This window comes from Hemiscyllium ocellatum, chromosome 14, assembly GCF_020745735.1.
Source record: "Hemiscyllium ocellatum isolate sHemOce1 chromosome 14, sHemOce1.pat.X.cur, whole genome shotgun sequence".
Lineage (NCBI taxonomy): Eukaryota > Metazoa > Chordata > Chondrichthyes > Orectolobiformes > Hemiscylliidae > Hemiscyllium > Hemiscyllium ocellatum.
Window position 1 is genome coordinate 43840502 of NC_083414.1, and position 15799 is coordinate 43856300.

At 38.1% G+C, this 15799-nt stretch overlaps 1 protein-coding gene across 2 annotated transcripts in view; it reads right to left on the bottom strand.

Moving 5' to 3' along the window:
- Positions 1-15174, bottom strand: part of lrig1 (leucine-rich repeats and immunoglobulin-like domains 1) — a 117759-nt gene extending 102585 nt beyond the window's left edge. For both annotated transcript variants that reach the window (XM_060835676.1, XM_060835675.1), the window contains exon 1: positions 14682-15174. In XM_060835676.1, coding sequence (XP_060691659.1) covers positions 14682-14908 — 227 coding nt within the window. In that variant the 5' untranslated portion in view covers positions 14909-15174. The remainder of the gene's footprint in view (positions 1-14681) is intronic.
- Positions 15175-15799: the final 625 nt, after the last annotated feature.

A 15799-nucleotide genomic window follows, 5' to 3' on the forward strand; every position in this document is an offset into this window, starting at 1 on the left:
ATGTCCTAGAGAAAGCTGGGGGTCAGGATCCTGGAACTCCCCACTTTACAGCAATGTGGATGTCCCATACTATAAATGCATCCTCAAGAAGACATCTCACCACCATCTTCTCCATGGGAATTAAATATGGGCAATAAATGCTGGTCTGGCCAGCAAGACCCAAACTTTATGAACAAATAAAACAACACAAGTAATTGTGACACATCTTATGACAGTGAATATTGTAGAACCAAAGAACAGAAAGCCCCCAATTTATGAACATCTAAGTTATGAACACAATCCCATGCAAAGGATGTACTCTTCAAAGATCCGACATGAGCTGGCTGTATTTACGAACTGGTTGTATTTACGAACGGCTTCTTTATATTTTCAAAATCTCGGGCTCGAATTAGAGTACAATTCAACATGCTAATAGAATCAAGACCAGAACTTATTCACAACCCAGGGACCGCCTGTACTATGTATGGACAAAAATCGATGTTGCATCAAATTCTAAACTCTGGACAGACAATACAAAACTTTTACCATGAACATTTGCAAATGTTTGTGAAATTAATGTGCATATGTATACTTTCCTATGCTGTAAAAATGCTCTTGCTAATCAAATGATCTGAATGTAGTCACAGCTGTGATTACTTAATAATTTATATTCAATAACACCACTTCAGGCTGTGATAACTATCTTGAAGTGCAACATATCATTCACTGACCAGAATTTAAGGTGCAATAGCACTTGATTATATTTTACCATTTATTCGAAGAATCATCTTAAACGAGGCCAAGAGTGGATGTTTGAAAATTATGTATTTTTGAGAAAGGAAAGACTGCTGAAAGCAATCCATATTTTCTAGGTTCTAAAATAGTTTAATATTCTATTCCATACCTTAATTAGAATTATGGAGCCTTTCAAAATAAAAGTTTCTTCTGGTGGAATATATACATTTAGAAAATAGCAACAAGGACTTCAGTGTGACACTGCAGGTAAAATCAAATGGATGGATTAATACTATTAAAATAACAAGTAGTATCAAACTATTGTACTAATGTCAGTTACCTTTGGCAAAAAAAAAATTCTTGTTTGTCTACTTCTGCAAAACTGGCAAAGTCTTTTTTTTATTTCCAGCGTATTTTTTTAAACCATTGCTTGTTTCCCAAATATAATACACAGAGCATACAAAATTATGATTTCCAAGAATAGTTGCAAAAATCTGAGTTTTGTTCCTTTAACATGTACTTGACGCACAGAATCTTATACAATTATAGTGATCATTCCTCATATTCTTCAGGAGGAGATGTTGATATTAGTGATGAGAGTTTCTTCCCTTGCTACTCCGCAGGCCAAAAGGATCACAATCAAATATGCATAAACAATCTGAAAACATTTAAGTTGTTGCAAATAACAGCCGCAAACCTGTTAATGTGAATCACATACATATTGAAACCTAAATATGATTATTACATATAAATCTGTTTAAGTAAAGCTTAATATTCTCTCAATTATTTCAAACTCCAAATAATTTCACAGCATTACTTGGTTCATTGGGCATTGCTGAAGAAGGACTGCTGAAGAAGGGCTCCTGCCCGAAACGTCGACTCTCCTGCTCCTTGGATGCTGCCTGACCTGCTGCGCTTTTCCAGCAACACATTTTCAGCTCTGATCTCCAGCATCTGCAGTCCTCACTTTCTCCTTCTTTAAAAATCCCATCTACTACCCAAGAGACAAAAGAGGTTCTCAGCACAGGAAAAGGCCCTTTAGCCAATGGGGTCTGTGCCAGTCAAAAACCAACCACATAACTACTCTAATCCCACTTTGCAGTATTTCACCCATAGATACACTGGCCTTGCAGGGACTACAATGTAGATTTACAAGAATGATAAGTGAACTTCGGGGGTTGAGGTGATATTATACAACAAAGTGTGTTTGTTCTTGAATTTAGAAGGTTATGGGATAATCTGATCAAAGCCTTCAGGATATTAAAAGGAAGAGACAGGGTAGATAAAGATAAACTATTTCCATTAGTTGGGCATTCTAGAACTGGGGAAAAACAACACAATTAGGGCCAGGTTATTCAGGTGCGTTGTTATAAGTGCTTCTATACAAAGGAGCTGTAGGGGTTTGGCACTCTCTTCCACAAAAGGCATTTGACGCTGGACCAGTTAGTTTTAAATCTAAGATCAATACATTTTTGTTGAGCAAAGATATTAAGGGACAAGGTAGGCATTACAGAGTGAGACCACAGATCAGCCATAATCTCATTGAGTGGCAGTAGTGTTCAAGGGGTTGAATGGCATACTCCTATTTCTACATTCCTTGGAAACACAAGAGTACATTGAAATTCTTAATTGTTATGAAGGTTCTTGCCTCACTCAGGGAGTGAGTTTCAGATTCCCATCTCTGTCTGGGTGAACAAAAATTCCCCCCCCACCCCCTCATTGGAGGCTTGATGACCCTCAGGTTAAACAACCACCGTCCCTCTCTAATGACACAGCAGCCCTGTGGAACTATGCCAACTCCCTTTTACTAGTGCAGTGACAACTTTCCCATATTTAGTGACCAAAAAATGTGCACAGTATTTGTGCTGTGACCTAACTATTTGACTACTAAAAAGGCAAGTAATCCTCATGCCTTCCTAACCACCTTGTCCGCCTATCATGCTGCCTTCAAGGTACTCATGACATGCACACTAAATCCATCTAATCAACTACTGTAGTCCCTTGCTTTGTTAGTCCTCTTAAAATGCATCAGCTATCACTTTTCAGGGTTAAATCCCATTTGCCATTGCTCTGCCCATCTAACCAGTCGTCTATTTATATCACCTTGTAGTCCAAGGCTTCCCTCTGCACTATTTATGGCATGAACAATTATCATGCCATCTGAATCTTATTGATCAAATCTTCCACATTCAGGTTTAGATCATTAATGTATACTTCAAACAGTAAGGGACTCAGCAGTGAAGCTTGTGGTGTGTCACAGTTTAGTCACAAAAACAACCTTCGACCATCCTCTCTTGCCTGTTGTGAGAAAGGGAATCTCGGATCGGATTTGCCACCTTGCCCTGGACCCAATGGCCTTGTACTTTTTTCAGCAGTAAATCATGTGAAACCTCGTCAAAAGCCTTACCAAAGTCCATACAGAGACTTGCATCTAGTCACCTTCTGAGAAGATTCCATCAAACCCAGACATGAACTCATCTGATTAACCCACACTGACTAATTTGCCTCTCCAACTAGAGATTGATGCTGTCCTTCAGAACCTTTTCCAACCGTTTTCTACTACTGATGTTAGGCTTACTGACCTATAGTTCCTAACTTTACCCCTACTACTCTTCTTGAAAGACATGAAAACCCATGATATTACTTGAAGAATAAGATCTCTTTTGTTGACAATATTCATCTTTTAACGAACATCACTAAAACATAATATAATTGAAGAACAAATTTTTGTAAAATTGTTTCAAAATGTTTCTCCACTTACATGTGAAGGGTGAAAATTGACAAACTAGCAGATCAAAAAACACAGTGCAGGTCCTAATGAGAACAAATAAAATAAACAACATTGTACGCTTCATGCATGGTCCAAGCTCTGGATATAATTATACACTGATTTTGAACCAGCTTCCCTACCTTGCAGACATTTGTGCGCTGGTTCTTTGCCCTGGTGATCAAAATATTTCAATGAGTTCAAAAGCAATTATAATGAAAGAACAAATGCATTACACCTGAAATTTCTCCAAATTTTGACTTCTTCCCTATTGGTATTTGTGCGAATTATTCTGGATTTTGAAACTGAAAAAGCAATTTAAAGTTATAACTTAAGTGCTGCTTAAGTAGGTTTGTTGTGACTTAAGTTTAACAGTACTTAAGTTCCCAAAAAATATGTTATACAATGGCCTGAAATTACATGATGACAAAATTATTGGTGCTCACCGACACTACTGTGTAAAACTTCTGCCATTTGCTTAGTGCTTCAGATCCTCAACTTAGTACATTGTTACAATCTATCTTTATGGTGCCATCAATACAATCGCTGATTTAACATGAACATACAATATTCACTGTTAAAACCAATGAAAATTTTAAACCAGATATTAAAGTAATGACAACTTTGCTGGTCCTAAAAAACTAAATTTACAAGAGTGGCATCACAGTTTCTCTGAAGATAGAAAAGAATCATTCAATTCTTTAAAACACAATATAAAACTACAGGTTGTTCTGTTATAACGTGCATTTCAACAATGCGAATTTGCTGTAACACAATTTAGTAACTGGGGATGCTGTTTCTACAGCACAAACTTTTGAAACACGTATTGGCTGTAACACGATTACAGTGCCAACACTTCAAATTCTGTTTCTAAAGCGTGATTTTGTAGAACGTGGAACTGCACAAGAACGCAACCATCGCATTATAGAAGAACTAACTGCATTTGCTTTAAACTTTGATATTTCAGCCTCTCTTAATACCACGTGGTTATCCTAGTGGTGTTTATTATACTTTCTAAACAATTATTAAATTGCGCATTATATGTTGTAAATACCTAGCAAACAAAATCCTTGCAAAATTAAATAGACATACCTAAAAAAAAACGTGTTTAGTGCTGAGCAGAATGCAGTCCTCAATGCTGTGGCTTACTGTCAAAAAAATGACTGTCCCCCAAACAAAATGCAATATGTTTCATAATGCAAGAATGGTCTTACTCAAAAATGTTTTCCCTTCCTATCAAGAATAGCTGGGTGCAATAATCTGCAATGCACTCCTGAAAGGATACTAAATTCAATAGCACACTTCAAAAGGTGAATTGGATATTTAGAAAGGAGAGACTTGGAGAATGTGAAAAATACAACAAGGGAGTGGGACTAACTGGGTACTACTTACAAAGACCTAGAGCATTCACACTGCCTGAATACCCAGTTTTGATCTTTCTATCAGTTTGTTTCGATACATTAAAGCTAAGTCCCTTACACCTCACCCCTTACCCACTAAACCCATGCAAACAAAATCAGATATATCAACTAGTGTGATATTAAACTTATGTGAAATTAGTGTTCTTAAGCCAGTTCCCAGCCTTATATTAAGTTTGGCGCTCTAAACCCAACAGAATCTAATCAAGAGATCATAAAACTTCAAACTAAGAATTAAAATAAAAGTTATTACTGTTAAAGAATGAAATGAGTATTTCATTCTGATCATATGAGCACACTAACTCCAAAATACCTTTAAACAACCGCCAAACCTCAAACAAATCATTGTTCACAGCAAACTGCCTGGCTCTCAGGACAACTCCATACAACCCTGTCACGGTGGACGCTGCAAGACGTGTCAGATTGTGGACACCTCCCACCTTGTACATGGCAGGTACTCATGTGACTCAGCCAACATTGTCTATCTTATACGTTGCAGGCAAGGATACCCGGAGGCATGGTACATTGGGGAAACTGAGCAAAGGCTACGACAATAGATGAATGGGCACCGCACAACAATCAATAGACAGGAGGGTTCCCTCCCAGGTGGGGAACACTTCAGTGGTCCAGGACATTCAGCCTCGGACCTTCAGGTGACCATCCTCCAAGGTGGACTTTGGGACAATCAGCAGAGGAATGTGACCGAGCAGAGCCTGATAGCTAAGTTCGGTACCCATAGGGAGGGCCTCAACCGGGAACCTTGGGTTCATGTCACATTATAGGTGATCACCATTGCACTACACACACACACACACACACACACACACACACACACAGACAAATAAACAAAGACCCGCATGCACACATATATTTTGTGGGGTGAATTTGTACTTGCAGAGTTACATTGCACTTTGCTCAAAAACTGCGTACATTCATGTAGATCTCTGAGCTCAAAAACTGCATAAATTTATGTAAAACTCTGTTATTTCACTTTTTAGATTAGAATCAATCTAAACATCAGGTCATAGACAGAGAACACAGAGGGCTAACACCTTCAACATATTGTCTAGCTATCACCATTGTTAACAGCTAACCCGAGAATGCAACTTTTTAAAAAGGGTTTTGTGATTTACACATGAAAGAAGTGAAGCTATCACTGTATTCTAACAGATGAAAGGCTTAACAGACAATCAATTTTTCAATGTATAATTTCAGTTACATCACACTGTAAATTTTTGCTATAAATTCTGTGTTAGGATTGAGCCCTCCACTATCACCTGATGAAGGAGCGTCGCTCCGAAAGCTAGTGTGCTTCCAGTTAAATCTGTTGGACTATAACTGGTATTGTGTGATCTTTAATTCCAAAATACTGTTGATGGCCAGCAACTCTACTATGTGGCTCTCTTGCATACTAGACGATAATTTGTTAATCTGAATGGTTTAATTTTGTAAAAATGTGGGGCAGCTTAGGGCAGCAACAGCATTCAAACTGCCTCATGTCTTCTTGGCACGACAGCTGAGTAAGGTAAAGGTTCAGCCAACTGAGCTAACCGACTCCTCCCTGTCACCCGCAAACAGCAGAATAGAAATGAGTAGAAAGCTGAACTCTAATCCAGATACCAGTCCTAAAAATGATCAGGTGCTATGTAACCATGACTAACAACTTAAATATGATTAAATAGCAATTTTTTGGAACTTTGTTCATACAAAATAATGAAAACACAATTAAGATCGGTCAATTTACAGCTCAATCCACCCCCACTTTACCTCAGCACATAAAAAACTAGGAACTACTCTTAAGGCTCCAGTGATAGTAACCTTAACCTATTTATTAAAAATATCTACAAAAAATTATTTGGCTGGGTATGCTTTGGTAGAGTATGGAAAGACATCTTTAGAATAAAATGAATTCATTACATGTATAGGAACATAAGGTTGACTATGAATTATACTCAAGTTATTCACTAGGAGGCAAATAAACAAATAAGTCCAAAACTGACATGATACACTCACTACTCCAATTGATTCCACGTATATACAGAAACCCCATGTAATAAATGGCATAGTAACAAGCAAAACTTGCATGTTTGTGACAGCTAGAACAAACACCAATCCACTCCAAATTCTGGTTCATAAATTTGAAAATTTAATGAATGAAAAAAAACAATTACCCAAGGAAAGAAATACAAAAAATAAATATAATAAAACACAAGTTCAAATTTCCAGAAAATGCAATGCAATTTGACTTTGAAAACATCAAATAAGTCTTGCGTGTTATGTTTGTCTTTCACTCACTATACTTTATTACAACCTCTGAACAATAGGTCTCAAGGAGTGAATAGCCGGACATTCTATTAAAATCATTAATTAACCCACCCTCAACTTCATGTTCCATGATGGCATTAATTAACAAAAATGTATCAAAGTCAAGCTTGAAGGTTTCCATAAATTCTACCTCCTTTTGTCACAGTATTTTCCAAAACCTACTTAACTTAAAAAAAGTTTCTTCATTTCATTATTAAATGGCCCAGTTTAAATTTAAATCATTATTGCAGCAGTTTCCTACTGCATTTCCTTGTGAAGACTGATAACTTGAAGTTCTAGTTATTAGCTTGGCAAAAAGGCACAACATTTCAAGTATAAGTTTTTGCTGTAACAAATTACTTACAAAAACACTAATGACTACTTTGGTAGGTTACTTTAACTTAAAGTGACCTTCTCTTGTATACTCATCACCCACTGAATGCTCCAAGGAATTACAGTGCTTTTAGCAAACAGTCCACAGTTACTCCTAGCTTCCAACAGTTTCCAGTATTCTTATTTCACCAATTAATAATGGAGCGACCATTTCTAGCCAAATGCCTCAGAGTTCCTCAAATTCAGCTCCACTTTAAGGTTAAATAATTGTTTTTCCAACTAGCAATGTCAGAATAATGGCAACACATTAGCATTGCAGCTAGCTAATTAGCTATATAGCTTCCATCTTTGAATTAAATAGACAATCATTAACAATCCAATACCAATACTACAACAAGCACAAATACCTTGCACTATATTTCTTAGCAAAATAATCTAATCCTTCTTTGACCTCTGACCGTATTTCTAATCAAACCACCCAGGTTTCAGTCAGACACACTTCAGAACATGTCATAAGAACCCCTTCATTTACTTTTAAGGTTAAAGTTACAGTTTTGTAATGTTATCTCATAAACCTCAACGGCAACACCAGCTATTAGCAACATGTGAATTGAGTACCAAATGTTTTCCTTTTCCAAAACCTGTAATCTCTCAATGGATATGACCGATTACTCAACATCCAAAAGTGAACTTCAACTGTCAATTTTGCCCATTTCTTTAATAAGTAATCCTCTGTTCAGTTCTACATAATAAAGATGATGCAATAGAAAAGAAGTGAGCATGCAAGAGACCATGCAGATTAAGAACAAAAGTGGACCGCTCAGCCCCTTGATCCTGCTCTGGCACTGAATAGGATCATGGCTGACCGCATATCCACCTAACCCTAATAATCAGTCACCTCCTTGCTTACTGAGAATCTATCACTGTCTTAAAAATATTTAAAAGGCTCTGTTTCCACCACATTAAAGGAAATAAGCTCCAAAGACTTGACGCTTTGAGAAAAAAGATTTGCTTCCTCTGCTTTAAATAGGCTGCCAATCTTTTTTTTTGTTTTAAAACAATTGACCACTTATCTTGCAAGAAAGCACATGAGGAGGAAAGAGTGGACATTTCATGCACTTATTTTCATCACCTGTACAAAACATTTTCAAATGTTTGCTGGAGATCTCTACATTTCTTTTATGTATAACAATGGATGCCTATAAAGGGGAAAGTGAATCACTTATGAAGCAGAACTCATTTTAATTAAATCGAATGACTTCACACATTCAAACAAGATTTTCAACTGTGAACGTACAAGACTCCATCTTAGTACTAGAATGGTTGCATATTGTAAATCACTGTACATTTCTGTTATTTTAAACACCACTCAAGATTTATAGTCAAAACATATTTACACAATTAGTGCTTTTCTTGTAAATTCAGCCTCAAAACCCTTCTTACACCAGTACTTTCTGGAGATCATTTAACTAGCTCAAACTAAACTCTTTTAAAATTACAATAAACTGTGTTAAGAAAATGGTTCTGAAGAAAAATATAGTGAAATGTTTTCCAAACATATCTGATCGACTGCAGTTTCATGCATACCTCGTCAGAGTACTGTACAACATATATGTATGTGACTTGCATTATTGGTTGTTATGTGTATTGTGTTAAGTTACTAAACAATATCACTAATTTGAACAAGTAGCAAATATAAAATTATATAGATTAGATTAGATTCCCTACAGTGTGGAAACAGGCCCTTCAGCCCAACCAGTCCACACCGACACTCTGAAGAGTGACCCACCCAGACCCATTTCCCTCTGACTAATGCACCTAACACTACGGGCAATTTAGCACAGCCAATTCACCTGACCTGCATATCTTTGGACTGTGGGAGGAAACCCACGCAGACACGGGGAGAATGTGCAAACTCCACACAGACAGTTACCCGAGGCCGGGTTCAAACCTGGGACCCTGGTGCTGTGAGGCAGCAGTGCTAATCACTGAGCACCATATAATTTTATACTAAATGTTATTCTTTTAAAACTTCAAAACATCTAGCTGACATAAATTTGAACTTGACACTAGAAGCTTTCCAATCTAAACAGTTATTTTCAAAAAATATTCAAACGAAATATAATTGTCATTTTTAGGATTTAATGTTTTTAAAACTAATAATAAAAGCTCTCAACCTTTGTTAGTACACATCAAATCAAGGACAAACATAACTTTCAATAAACCTACTTTCAAAAGGGTATGTAAAATTCTTTTAAAAAGTTTAAACACATGTACAGGAATGCAACTTCTTAATTCACAATACTTTCTAATTCTATGCAAAAAAAAGTTTTGACATTGAAATCATATGATTTTTCCTCAAATAATTATAGTGAGGAGAAACAAATGCCATGATCCACTTTCAGTGCAACCTTGAATTATTAATATTTTCAAGTTTAAAGTACTTTTGAACTGGTGTGAAAGTTTTTTTTAAACAAAAGGAATATATACAGGTTGAAGCCTTTAGCCAAAACCTCTGATCAGACTTGGAAATTTACTATTTGATTTCTTGCCATGGTAGAAGAAGATTTATTTTTAATGCAAACATCATGGACCAACATGGCACATTTACAACTTGCTCTTTTATATTCAGACTAATAGTTTGACAGCAACTGAAATGGTAAATTTATAACATTGAATCACTATGGCACAATTCCTCATGGGAACATTTCCCTACAGGTCATTCCTTGCTCAATGTACATTTACACAATGATTGTAAAACACCTTTAGAAGCAAGACTTCTCTACATTTTCGCAATTTGAATTTACAACAATGCAACTTTAAAGAGAGAAACAGAAGTTCTCATGATCATAATCTGCATTATTTCAAATCAGTCCAAAGATTTAGTTGACTAAAAATTCAATGGAACTCTATAGTAAATATGACAAGAACAATTTCCTTCAATGACTTTTATTCATACAAAAAAACTTGCTTAATGCGCTACAAATTTACTCTGGCCATAAGGCAACAAGGAAAAGAATAATACCCTTTAAACTCAGGTTGTGTGGATGAAGAGAACTGAAAGTGGCAGAGACGTTTCATATGTAATTCCATCCATTGGTCCTTCATTTTCAGAGATATTGGAATACATTCTAAAGGTAATACAAAATTCCCTCATAGGATTGTTAACATGAAAATTGTTCCTGGATGAATTACAAAACTAAAATTACTGGATGATCAATGTAAACATCAATTTAGACATCAAAATTAGAACAAGGCCAAATTACACTGTCAAATCACAGGACCAACCACAAATCACTTTTTCCCATCTTATTGTCTGAAACTTGTAACTAAAGAAAGTTTTTCCAAATCTTAATCTTTAAATTTTCAAAACTTTTGGAGTTTGCACATTCTCTCTGTGGTACTCCAGTTACCTCCCACAATCCAAAGATGTGCAGATTAGGTGGATTGGCTGTGCTAGAAATTGACCTGTAGTGTCCAGGGATGAGCAGGTTAGTGGCTTATCAAAGGTAAAAATAAAAATCTCATGTTAGGTTACAGGGATGTGGGTTCTTTTGGGGGAGGGGGGGGTCTGTGTAGACACAAGGGGCAGAATGGCCTTTTTCTGCACTGTAGGAATTGTACAACTCTTATGAAAAGAATTTAGAACCCAAATTGTCAAAAAATAAAATGGGTTTTCCAAGGTGTTTCACAATTTTCTAACATTATATCAAGACCATAGTTTCATAAATAGTATCATGGCATCATATGATTAAAGAATGCAAGAATTAGTTTACATTCACAGGGTCCTATGAAACAGATGTTATTGCCTTACATACTATAAGCACATTGAGCAGCAATTGCTTTATGAAAAGCAGGATATAATAGCCTCATTTAAAAAATAAGATTTTGGTTGCTCCAGATAACCTTGGCTATTTGTTACTGTAACGTTCCAAAAGCAATAGTTATCATTCTGGAGCCAAGTAGCTATCATCCAAGGATCAGTGCTGGGTCCACTTCTTTTCACCATTCACAAAAATGGTACGAGTGTGAATATAGGGAGTATAGTAAGTTTGCAGACAACACCAAAATAGGTGGTGCAGTGGACAGTGAAGATGATCATCTCAGAGTACAACGAGACCTTGATCAAATGGGCCAATGAGTGGCAGATAGATTTAGATAATTTAGATAAATGTAAAGTGTTGCATTTTGGTAGGGCAAACCAAAGCAGGACTTCTACAGTTAAGGGTAGGACACTGGGAGTGTTGCCAAACAAAGAGACCTAGGAGCGCAGACGCATAGTTCTTTGAAAGTCAAGTCACAGATAGACAGAGTGGTGACTAAGGCATTTAGCATGCTTGCCTTCGGTGGTCATGGCACTGATTGCAGGAGTTGGGATGTCATGTTATGGCTGTACAAATCATTGGTGAGGCCACTTTTAGAGTACCGTGTTCAATTCTGGTCATCCTTCTACAGGGAGGATGTTGTTTAAAGTTTAAGGATGTTGGCTGGACTGGAGAGTTGCAGCTATAGGGAGGGGCTGAATCAGCTGGCGCTTTTTTCCTCGAATGGAGACTGAGTGGTGACCTACTTGGAGGTTGATAAAATCATGAGGGACATGAATAAGGTGAATACCCAAGGTCTTTTTCCTAGGTGGGGGAGTATAAAGCTAGAGGGCATAGGTTTAAGGTGAGAGGGAAAACAGAGCAAAGGGGTAATTTTTTCACGTAGAGGGTGGTGAGTATATGGAACAAGCTGCCGGATGAAGTGGTGGAGCTGGGTACAATTATAACATTTAAAAGACATTTGGATAGGTATATGACGAGGAAGGGTTCAGAGAAATATAGACCAAATGGGACTAGGTAAGATTGGAATGTCTGGTTGGCACAGATGAGTCGGACCAAAGGGTTTGTATCTGTGCTATATGAATGCTGTGGAATGCATTGCAACCAATCATGCTGACATCCATTGTCCATAAGCACTTCCAGTGTAAGTCACTGACCAATGCTCCCCTCCCCAAAGTAGCCATGACATGGTGGTGCTGGTGTTGGACTGGGGTGGACAAAAGTTAAAAATCACACAACACCAGGTTTATTTAAAGTACAAGCTTTCAGAGCGCTGCTCCTTCATCACTTAGCTAGCGGGGCAGGATTATAGGACAGAATTTATAGTAAAAGATCAAAGTGGCATACAACTGATGCACTATATTGAACAAACCTGGATTGCTGTTAAATCTTTAGTCACTTAGAATGAGGATACAGGTTTCAATTGATTCATATGTAAGTCCCAGAACTTCGCATCAGTTATATGACACTTTGATCTTTTACAAAAAATTGTGTTCTGTGATTCTGCCCCATGTGACAAAGGAGCAGAACTCCAAAAGCTTGTAATTTCAAATAAAACCTGTTGGACTTAACCTGGTGTTGTGAGATTTCTAACCAAAGCAGAGGTCAATTATAACACCCAGTTGTCATTCATCTCAGATCAATATTATAGAATGGAGTAAACTTATTACTACCCATTTACTTGGGACAGCTTATTTTATTGAATAAATTTGCAAAGTCTTTAGGTGATTTTTTAAAAAATTTGCAAATCATAAAAGCGTTCAGAAATAATTCTGCCCTTTTGGGCAAGTATAACAAAAAACATTCACTATAACTTCACAAGTGAAATAATTTGCCACCAGTCTCATTTGGCAAAATAGTTTGTTTCTTATCCTCTCAGCATCCCTGTATTGTAAATAAATGTCGAAGGAGGTTACTCTTAGCTTTGCCCAAGCAATATAGTTAAGGCACATTCAAAAATGAAAAATCAAAATGAACAAAACTAGCCATACCTAAGGCATGAAAAAAAAGGACACGTTTCCTCAAAGATTAAAACCATGCAGATTAACATTCGGTTACACACTTCAATTTTTAATGCTTTACCCAAGATTAGCAAATTCAGAGGGCCAGCATAGCTATAATAGAACTTACTAAGCCACATCGAGCATTAGGGCCATATGGGCACTGAACTCAAGGTAGGCATGTTGCCAACCAGCATCTCCGGGCAACAGCCGAGTGAATGAGAACCATGTCACAGTGACAACGAATCAAACTGTCTCCGGAAAAACTATATGGCCAGCCAATACAAGTGAGCCCCCTAATTATCTAGTTGTGGGATTAGCACTCCAAAGATTTTAGCCCCTCTTTAGCAAGAGCCAAGGCAGAAGAAATTGTAAAATATGCTACATTAAGTAAAGTCAAAATTTAACAAATGTACGAACCACATCGATAGCAAATTGCAACAATTATCTACGTCTGTCAATAGTTTAATACCCATTAAAGAAGTGTCACATATATAGTGTTGTCTCCTTTTGATTAACAGTCGATTCTCCAAAACCTGCTATTTAAGTGATTCGGTAATTAAACCACAATTCATTTTTCCTAATGTCTACCAAGTACGGAATTTTCTACCATCATCTATTTTAACCTCAAGTGACGCAAAACGCCGAGGAAAAAACTGACGATCCTTTATTCCCTCATCTTCCCAAAGCTAATTTTTCGTCCACATTTTGCTTCACAACACATATGTCCCAATACTCGAAACTCAAAAAATGCAAAGAATTGCTGGCAAGACTGTGATATCGCTGTACGAAAGTTGTCCCCTTTCAGGTGACGAAAGAATGAAGACTAATCTGTCAGGAGTTTATACTTGATCTATGTAGATTGCATTCGGGATGAAACAAAACATGTTTCTAAAATTCCAATGCCAACGACCCATTTTTATTCTTCCATCGTGCAACAATTCTGAAGTAAGCACAATCCATGCTCAATGCTAAGTCCTGTCCGCTAAAGCAAACATTGACACCTTCCTGAACTTGTATTAATGAAAATGCATGGTTGTATACCAAAGAATAAGCAAAGTTCGCCTCTGAGAATAATTATGTCCAGTATTTAAAAGGCAAAGAAAATGACTATATACAACATTCGAGTTTCTTTGAAAGCTGCAATGCCAACTTAATCATGTCAATGATTGATGTAGTTTGGAAGCAGGGGAAGAAAACACCATGAAGTTTCCAGTTTCAGAAATATGTACACGATGTGGTTAGTGTTGGATTGCGCACCCCCCTAATCCCAACCCTGACAGGTCCCCGCAGATGATCAAAATATCTCGAGGGTACTTACAGGTAGACGACCCAGGAAGGCAGCTGGTGGGGAATGTGAGTCCAGGCCTGTTTGCTGCAGTCCAGCTGCTCCCCGCTGCACATACAGCCCGGGATACACGGCAAGGCCCCGGGGGTGACAGAACGAGAACCACCTTCACGTCCCAGTCCCGTGCACGCGGCCGGCTTGGGGGCGCTCAAAGCCAGCAGCAGGGGCAGCAGCAACGCCGGCAGCCCGAGCGCCGCCATCTTGCCTCGCACCGAGTGACCGCCGCTCCACGAACACAATCCAAGCCACAGCTCCAGCCCTCACACCGATCGGCTCTGAGGATAGGTAACTCGCTCGCTCTCCTACTTCGAAATAAAGCCAAGTTCAGCGAGAACTCCTCACTGTGCTGCTCTACACTATCTTTTTCTCTGCAAACCCCTGGCCCTCCTGACTCAACTGCTGGCCGTTTGCAATCGGCCGTTAATGTGAACCCGCTCGCGCTCCAGCCGCGACCCACGTTGGATGCAGTGGGAGTGTTCCATCCCTCCTTCCGTGCCATTGGTCCAACCTCCATATCACGTGAACAAACATTCCGGATTACCCGTCATCTATTGGGTGACAGGAACATCAATCAGGAATGGGCTGGTCCCGAAGCATCTCACCCCACCCCCTCGTCCCAGGCCAGGGTGTGAAAAGTCCCGCACTGCTCCCAGCCCCTCACCGCGTTTAAAGGGCAATGCCCAGCGGGAGCCTCCTGTTGTCGAGTGCATACATCAGACAGAGGGAGAGCGCGCGATTTTAAGGTTGTCGTGTAACGTATTATTTATACTTTGCGAACCAAATAAGATGACCATAAGTTACAAAAAAACACCTACCTGACTATTAAAAATAGATAGGCACGTATGGCATAAGCAAACAGCTTTCTACAAGCGCAGTAGGTCCAATAGCTGAAATTCGAAAATACCACGGCACATAATCTAACAAGTTAATTTAGCGACCAACTGAATTATGTGGGAAAGTTTCTTTTAAATACATTTGATGTTTACAAAGCACTACAGTTTCGGCAGCGTCTTCAGCAGAGACCACAAGTAAATGTCAATGAAAATACTGCACAGAGTATGTGTAAGGTGGGCAGACAATAATTACAGTCC